A 9,631-nucleotide genomic window follows, 5' to 3' on the forward strand; every position below is an offset into this window, starting at 1 on the left:
ATTAAGATTAAAGCACACAAAAGAACATTTCACACAAGTTGTATCATTTTTACAATTAAAAAAGCACTCGGTCAGTGGCAGAATTGAGTGATTGCTTGAGGTTGTGCTTTTTCAAAACATGCTTCAATACAAACAGTATTCTCTATATAAACATAAAACATGCTCTATCTTATTCTCCATCTGCCAAAAAGTCAACTAGATGTGTTTAACTGTATATCATTCAGTGTCTGTAAAAACAATTATATTTTTTAATTACTACGAGGTCTGCACAGGGGTTAATATAAGCTCTGCAAACACTGCACATGTTCTGTTAACAATGACAAATGAGAATTACTAAAGCCAAATATATAAAAACTAAATAGAAACGTGTTCTCAAATTAAAAACTTAAGCAAAACTAACAAAACCATTACTAAAACAAGCTAAACTGAAATGTAGAGAAAATTAAAAAATAGCATTGAAATAAAAACTAAACAATGCAAAACTATAATAATGTTTTAGTTTCAAAGTTATATAATACTATAAATGTTTCGGTGCATGGACATTCTAACATGCACAGAGCCAGTTCAGAGAGTAATTTTAAAAATGAGAAAAATGCAATATATATATATATATATATATATATATATATTTATTTATTTATTTTATTAAAACCAAAAAGCGACCATGGAGATTGTACCGAATGTTCAATGTTGTATTGAGTATTGCAGCATCCCGAACACACGCACAGACACAAACACGAATATATTGTCAAAATAAACCAGGTGTGTTCAGTCTCACCGTGAACCCTCGCTGTTGTCATCGGTTTGACCAGGGCTGCTCTGCTTCTCTTCCACAGACTGAAAATATTAAAAATTCATTTAAAAAAGATTATTATGCTTAGGTTTACATTTTGTTTTGCACTTAAATCTTACTATAATCTCAACAAAGTTCTGAATACATATTTTATTACTGTTTATCATTACACAGGAAGAGTAATAGACATTTACTGTCACCAAACCACCCGTGGGTGCATTAAATACTTAATATAATATTGTAGTTTAAACAAAGTCTTCATGACAAGCTATACATCATTTGAAAGCTTAAAATGTTAAGTTTCCACATCTGGTGAGTTTTGATAGATATTACTGAGCAACAGTTGTTTATTCATTTAGTATACAAGTATGCTCAGAGTAGTAAACATTACTTTGCTACAGCAATCCACAAGTAAACAATATTTAGATGTTTTTAGAGGCTAAAATCTAATAAAATTTCACCAAATTGCACATACTACTTTAGAATAGTATGCCTTCTTTACAAATACCCTCAACAGAAGGAAAAAATATGGTTCATATTCTGCAAAACATAGGGGTCGTTCTTGTATGGTGATCTACGGAAACCGGATGTCATGTTTGGTATTGTGGCCAAACTAAATCTTACCGAAAGCTCATTTGTTTACATATCAACTTCAAATTTGGACAATAATTTGTTCAATAATTTGTTGATATTTGGCTTTGATTTTCTGTCAAGTTTTGTAAAATACATATTTTATGTAATTTAACAACCAAAAATGAGTCCGAGTTTAGATCTGGGCACTGAGGATTGGCATTCAATTATGCGTTGTTAAAAAACAGTTTGGAGGCTAAAACAACATTTACCAGATTATAGATGATAAATAAATCACACACCACCCAAATTAGGGTGATTTCCACCAAGCATAACATGCAACCAATACCATAACAATAAATAAATTTGATATAATTGTAATGTAAAATGCATTCAGGAGCCTTTTCAAGACACAAAACCACATTTTCACACACACACAAAAAAAATTCACTTTAAAAATAATATTTTCAGCTGATGCATGTTAAAATCACCAACAGCCAATCAGAATCCATCCTGATAATTGAGTTTAAGCAATATAAGAGACTGATGTTAAAATCGCAGCACTTAATTAGGTCTATTGAAGATTATGAAATAACAATATTGTCCTATTACTACTACTAATATAGTAATAAATAATTATTAATATTAACAATAAGAATAATAATCATAATAAGAATAATAAGCAAAAATTGCACAATGGTATGGATTCTTATATGGTTTTATCAATAGTGCATTAATGTTGTCACTAATAACTACTGTTTTCTTCCTTATTACTTTTACTCATTAAATCAGGGATGTCCCAACTCGACCTGGAGAGTCGATGTCCTGGAGAGTTTAACTCCAACCCTAATTAAACACACATGAATCAGCTAATCAAGCTTGTATTAGATATACTAGAAGCTTCCAGGCAGGTGTACTGAAGCAAGTTGGAGACCACTCCATGACCGAGTTTGCACACCCCTGTATTAAATCCTTTATTTATAAACCCAAATTTGAGCTTACTTCAGGAATCTGCTTTGGCTGTAAAAGTGTGGTAAACTTCATGTACCTGTTAAAGGAAACACAATTTACTAGTTACTAAACCGTCTATATATATATATATATATATATATATATATGTTGATTTTTAGTATAAAACATCATGCTGGCCAGTTAATTATATCATTATCAAATGATTTTCAATAAGTCTGGCATTAGAATGAAGGGCAGACATGTGATGAGCTCTTACTGTGATTTACTGTGGTGAATCTGAGCAGTGAAGAGGTCAGTGGCTTCAGCTCGGATCCTCCATCCTCTGCCGATCTGAGAAAGACCACAGACAAGAACATTACACACACAGTATATAAACACACAAATAATAAATAAATAAACACACAGACGGCCACAGTATACACACACACACACACAGAATATAAACACACGTACAGTATATGTTCCAGGATTACGGCGCAGCTTCTGCACTTGAGGTTTCCCCACAGACGGTGTGTGTATTTCCTCTGCTGCTTCTGCTTTCTGCTGCTCTGCTTCTGAAAGACAAACTCAACATTTTATATGTGACTGTGTATTATTACCAATCTTTCTTTTCTGCAAATATTAATGTGTTATGATCAATTATTGACATTTATTGACATTGTTACTTATTTATTAAAAATAACACTCAAATATTGTTAATAGTATATCACATTTGGTCATGTCATTAATTTGTTTTTTTATATTCATCTCATTTAGTTTAGCGCATTTAATTTTGTAAATATTTAGATATTAATTCCATATTTCTTTTTTTATAAATATTTTTAATGCAAATGTACTCATCAGTATATAAAAAGAATATATATCTGAAAATAAAACCTTCAAGATTTACAAAAACAACTCCATCTTTATTATTTTTTTAAAAATCATCTTATTATAATGCTAATTAACTCAATGCATAATAAAAAAACTATCTATGAAAATGAACAATTAAAAAGGTTGCTTAGGTAAATGAACTCAAGCTAATTTACATAAACATAACAATTTCTTTATAAATCTTTATATATTATCTTTAAGTTTTGTATATAAATCATGTTTTTATTGCAAATAAACAGATTAATGCAATATTTTTTAAAAACTAGTTTTTGAATACTAAAAAATACACTAAAAAGTTGTGTTTTGGTAAATTAGCTCTAGCAAAAACAAATATATCTTTATTCATTATTATAATTTTTATGCAAATTAGCTCTTCAATACATAATAAAAAACATGATTTAAAAAATGCATATTTTTTAAGTTTCAAAAAATAAAATAAAATTTCAAAACAACTTTTTTTTTTTTTAAATAATTTTTTTATGCAAACTAATTCTTCACTACCCACACACAAAAAAACGTGGGAATAAATGTATAAATCATTTAAAAAAAAAAAAAAAAAAAAAAAGGTATCCACAGATTAAATTAAGTTCATTTGACAAAGCATATCTGCATCTTTATACATATCAATGAACACAAACACACACAAAACATAATTTACCAAAATTTTTGTGCTGGGCAAAGGTTAATCGTTAGTATTCATTCATTCATCTTTTTTTCGGCTTAGTCCCTTTATTAATCTGGGGTCGAAACAGCAGAATGAACCACCATTTATCCAGCATATGTTTTACACAGCGGATGCCCTTCCAGTGGCAACCCAACACTTGGAAACATCTCACACGCATACATACACTACGGACAATTTCACCTACCCAGTTCCCCCCTATGTGTTTGGACTGTGGGGGAAACACACGCCATTAAGGGGAGAACATGCAAACTCCACACAGAACCATCAACTGACCCAACCAGGGCAGTCCTCGTTATTAATCACATCCAGAATAAAACTGTTTTGACAACATTTGTGTGCGCGTGTGTGTGTTATATATTTATTATGTACATGTGATACATACACATACATAAAAATAAAAATGTTCAAAACAATTTTGGGTAACACTTTTCAATATTGTATTAATTTTAGTGAATGCATTTACTAACATGAACAATGAATAATACACTTATTACAGCTTTTGTTCATGTTAGGTGTGTGTGAATGGGTATGTATGAGTGTTTCTCAGTACTGGGTTGCAGCTGGAAGGGCATTTGCTGTGTAAAACATATGCTGGAATGATTGGCGGTTCATTCCGCTGTGGCCACCTCTGATGAATAAGGGACTAAGCGAAGGAAAATGAATGATCTAAATGTATTCATATGCAGTTTTATATTCTGGGTATGACAAATGACAAAAAAAAAAAAAGTTTGTTCAATTAAAAATTGGGGCCGATAATTACGATAGGTAATGCCTACATGCCTGCACCTTTAACTTTTGCTCAGCACTAATAAAAAAATTATAAAAATGTTAAATAAAAGTGTGAATATGTTTAAACAGAAGTGTCGTGAGTGAGCTCTTGACATCCAGCTTGACCTGTGTGTGTGTGGTCTGTGCGCTGCTTTCTGGTGGGCGTGTCCGGGGGCGGAGCTCTGAGCGGGCAGCAGCCCTTCATCTCCAGCAGCTGATGAGGACTGGAGTAAATATCCCACGCCAGACTGACCGGAGCCCGATCTGTGCTTCTGCTGCCATCCGCATCGCTCACGAAACACGCAAACTTCTTGGCCACCAGCTCATGGTTCACACAGATCTGCAAAACCCCAAGCAGATCAGCTCTTAGATGGGATTGCTCCAAAAACCAGCGCTCTGGGCTTGAACACGGATGTTTTACCTTGGTATTATTGATGGTCAGGTAGAGCTCGATGGCGGAGCAGTCGTCTTGTGTTTCACAGAGAACGGCTTCAACCAGAGTCGACACTGAAACACACACACACACACACACACACACACAGACACACACACACACACACACACACACACAGACACACACACACACACACACACACACACACATCAATATTATCAAATATATTTGCAATATCATGCCAGATTTAGGAATGTTCATGTTATGCTAACCAACAGTCGGATTTTTGACTTATTAATAGGCCTACTTGGTTTACAAAGTTACATAAAGGGGACTTATTATGCAGAAAAGACTTTAATGTGGGGTTTAAACATGCAGTTGTGTGTCAGCAGTGTGTGAATATCTACAGCAGCCTCTCATGCTGCGTTCACACCAGACGCGGAAAGCGTCAAGCGCGAGTGATTTACATGTTAACTCAATGCAAACGCGCGAATTGACATCCTGTGGCGCGACACGCGTGAATGACGCAAATTGCGCGAATGGCGCGGGGCGAATTGAGCGTTTGACGTGCTTTACGAGCGTAAATCTCGCGCAAATCTCGAGTTCGAAAATCTGCACTTTAGCGGACATTCACGCCGCGTTAACCAATCAGAAGCTTGCTCTTGTGGGGGCGTGATTGTGACGTAGAACCTGTTGTCTGTGTTCCGAGGGAAATCCTCCAGCCTTCACCGACAGTTCATCAAACTCGGCTTGGCTCAGTCAGAAGCACCGCTAAAAGCCTCCGTCATCCAGGTTCAGTTTCTGGAGGAGCTTATGAGCTTACACAGCTGGATGCACCTCTGAAAGGATGTAGTGGACTCAGACACGACCCTAAACGCATCGATGCTGTTTTTCAGTCATCATAAAGCACATAAAAACACTTATTTTCTTCTGAAGTAAATTTGACACGCGAATGAAGCGGGGTATGACGCGCGAATGAAGCGAGAAAACTCAAATATTCACACGACTATTTACGCGCAAATAGCGCGATTTATCCACGCGTTCCGCATCTGGTGTGAACAGCATAACGGTGAACATGAATTGGGTTTGTTATAATCAGACTTTAGGGGGAAAGCCCCACCCACTAGTGCCCATGTCTCCATCTCATTAGCATGTCCAGCAGCCCTGAGTGAGAAGCAGCCGTCTGTCCATTAGCCATTAGAGTGTTTGAGCTGCTGAAGATCATGTCAGCATAGACTAAGAGGATTATAGATGTGAAGTTCTAGATGAACGGGGACATAGTCTGCCTTCACATTCACACTCTAGGAACACCAGACACTTGCAATAGGGAGCTTAACAGATTATCTACTTTTCAAGATATAATCTTAAAACACTTGGTGCTTAAATATTAGATAAAATATAGCTCAGCCTGACCAAACGCCACCTCTATAATGCGAGCAGGTGTTTACCTTGCAGCAGGTTGAGCAGGTATTTAGTGGCGGAGCTGTCCCACGATGCAGACGGCCTGAGACAGACACAAACAGAGCGTCAGATGAACAGAGATTCGGATCAAGAGAGAGTGTTTCTGCAGCTTGGGACGTACACCAGCTCGGCCGTGTCCTCAGAGAGCGGCACCTGCAGTGTCATAGGACGAACGGCGGCCAGCCTGAAGCGCCGCACACGGAAGGGAAGCAGCAGGAACTTCTCAAGCGGAGTCCTGACGCTGACAAAACACACACAAGAATGAGGAGCAGGGGTGCGCCAGATCATATAATGCACAATAATACTGCTATAAATCTTTACATGCGAGTGAAATTTCAAACGTTAGTGCGGAAACATACTCGTCCTCCCTGACAATGATGCGGTCTCCATAGTCCACTAACAGACACCAGGCCTGAGTGTCCAGCGCCCCCTGCAGGACGGACTCAACCACAGCTCGACACCAGCTTTTCAGGGCCACGCTGAACACCACACACACCTGCAGAACACACACACACACACACACACACACACACACACACACACACACACACACACACACACACACACACACACACACACACACACACACACACACACACACACACACACACACACACACACACCTATTAAAACAACAATTTTGCTACCCATCCATCTTAACCTGCAATGCGCAAGTAGCACGATACTGGGAAAACAAGCGATATTGTTGCGGAATAACGATATTTCTTCTGATATAACATATCCCTGGAGAAATGCTATTTTTCTTTATACATATTTTTAACCGGCAACTATTTTTAATGTAGTTAGATCTTTTTAAAATTTGCTTTCCTAAACCGCTGCATTACGCACTGCAACAAGCACACAGACATGAGGTTGTTGTACATATATGACATACCAGTCCCTCTTTCAGCTCCGAAGGCTTCAGTTTCTGAACATCCAGGTCGACCTCATGATAGAAAAGGTTCATTCTGACCTTCAGGTTCTCGTATTCCTCTGGACTGACCACCTGCAGGCCTGGACCCTTCAGAACTCGAGCCCACAGACAGCCCGGGTCCTCGATCTGAAACACGGAAAACATTCAATTCCTCCGTCATAAAACACCAGAGCCATGATCACACTGAAACCTCTATTGGATTATTACTTATTACAAGTGCTGCCAAACTATTTATCACATCCAAATTTGTATTTGGATATCGTGTTTGTATTCGCTGTATATGAATATTGTTTATATATATATATATAAAATAAAACATATATAAAATACAAAAAAATATATACGCATCTATCAATTTATTTAACTTGCATTAGATAAATAAACATGTTCTTCAAATATGTCAATGTAAAAGTTTATATTATATAAAGGATTATGCAAAATCACATTAAAATTGCCTAAAATAAACCATGTGATATAAATGTTTACCATGTAAACAAACAATATACACTACAACATCTGTAGGAACCCCATACATTACAAAACTGCAGTATGTTGTGCTCTACCTTGATTATTTGTATTTCCAGCATCTCCAATTTCTAAAATCTGCAAAAGGGTGAAAAATAAGATGACAAAACGCATTATAAAGCTCATACTTCACTTAAAAATCAACATAACAAATATAATGGAAGCTTATGGAGCAGAACTGGAGCACAGTGGTGTGAAATAATAGCATTACTTGAAAAATGTTTTCATGAGAGAACTATTAGACCGTCCAATAACTTAGAAAAAAAATGACAGGCAATCATAAGAAACGTTTGGGTGCATTTACTTTTACACAAGACTATCTGCATTAAAGTCCAGTCGTGTATTCATTATTAAATGACATGACCTTTCTCTTTATCAGTAGGTAATGGTTCAGACACTTTTCTGAATAGTTTGTGTATTGTTCTCAATTCATACAGCATGTTTAATAGATTCCAGCAAGTTAGTTTTCTTCATTACCTAATTAACGCACTCAGCTAACTTATTAACTTACTGTAGATATCTGACCTGCAGAGTTGAAGAAGCGTCTGTTTATATGTTACACAACAAATAAAGAGAACTTTAAATGAATTCAGTTGTTAGTTAAACAAATAAAACCAACTAAAACTGAGCAATAATGAGAAATTAGCATGAAAGAAATCTTGTGAACTAACGTTAACAATGTTGACCTTATAAATATCTATGAATGTTGACGTTAGCAAACAGCGTTGTTCCTAAGAAAGTCATAAGGTGACATGATAAACAACATTTAACGGTATATAAACCAAGTTAATATTAAGTTACCTACATTTTACGGAATATTATATCACATGTTTTTGTCTGGCGTCCAGGAAAACCCACAACATGACCGACGACACGCCGACTTCACTCCTCAATCGCGAGTGATTCTTTTTGAACGAATCGGTTGAACCAGTGATTCAATGACTCGTTCAGTTATTCGGTTGATTTCATTTTCGATGTCTTATACTGAAGTAAACGATGTAATATAACCTTGAAAGGTAGGAATAGTGCTTCATCAGTCTTATAGCTTCTGTATAATAATGAATACAGTATTTCTCCATCTATAATTAAGGAAGATTCGCGCGTTATCAAAAGCAGCACATGCGCAGTAGATATAGTAGAACGTGAAAGACAACAGAGAAACGTCAACTTTACCGCTTTTAACGACCGGTACAGTTATAAATCGTTACACAGGAGATATATCAAGCAAATAAATCGTGCGAAGTGCAAAAATAATCTTCGTTCATGCGTTAAATTCGACAAACACTTACCGCGCGCGCGTCCGTCTGACTGGAGAAGAGCTGCTCGTTCAGGCCGCTGATGACGTCACGCGATGGATATTGGTTCACCTGATGCAGATTATGTAATAAATCACACATCATCATAATCTCTAGCTTTTTTTTTACACCTGGCAACCGTATAACTGTGATTGTACGCTGTTAACATACTTCCTCTCATGTTAATGTAATTGTCGCGAGTATGTTTGTGTGTTAAATATCACAAAGGTGAAGATAAAAATAAGTATGTTTAATAAAACAGACAAATCTGCTTGAAACTCGACTAGATTTACGGTAAAATTCACAAATATTCAGAAAAGTTGATTAGAGTTTTTAAAATGAGTGACATTGCAACTTTCAG

General features: G+C 36.2%; 1 protein-coding gene across 2 annotated transcripts in view; it reads right to left on the reverse strand.

Annotated features, from left to right (window-relative positions):
* Window positions 1-9,304, reverse strand: part of tdrd12 (tudor domain containing 12) — a 25,855-nt gene extending 16,551 nt beyond the window's left edge. The window contains exons 1-12 of one of the 2 annotated variants that reach the window (XM_087312607.1): window positions 9,265-9,304; window positions 8,014-8,053; window positions 7,412-7,576; window positions 6,876-7,012; window positions 6,638-6,757; window positions 6,504-6,559; window positions 5,083-5,168; window positions 4,788-5,001; window positions 2,789-2,889; window positions 2,592-2,665; window positions 2,366-2,411; window positions 779-837 (exon numbers count right to left, since the gene is read on the reverse strand). In XM_087312607.1, coding sequence (XP_087168733.1) covers window positions 779-837; window positions 2,366-2,411; window positions 2,592-2,665; window positions 2,789-2,889; window positions 4,788-5,001; window positions 5,083-5,168; window positions 6,504-6,559; window positions 6,638-6,757; window positions 6,876-7,012; window positions 7,412-7,576; window positions 8,014-8,037 — 1,082 coding nt within the window. In that variant the 5' untranslated portion in view covers window positions 8,038-8,053; window positions 9,265-9,304. Of the gene's footprint in view, window positions 1-778; window positions 838-2,365; window positions 2,412-2,591; window positions 2,666-2,788; window positions 2,890-4,787; window positions 5,002-5,082; window positions 5,169-6,503; window positions 6,560-6,637; window positions 6,758-6,875; window positions 7,013-7,411; window positions 7,577-8,013; window positions 8,054-8,780 lie in introns of both variants that reach the window. The other variant, XM_087312608.1, reaches the window with a different exon arrangement.
* Between the last annotated feature and the right edge of the window lie 327 nt (window positions 9,305-9,631).

The sequence above is a fragment of the Danio rerio genome, chromosome 25, assembly GCF_052040795.2.
Source record: "Danio rerio strain M-AB ecotype USA chromosome 25, GRCz13ab, whole genome shotgun sequence".
NCBI lineage: Eukaryota > Metazoa > Chordata > Actinopteri > Cypriniformes > Danionidae > Danio > Danio rerio.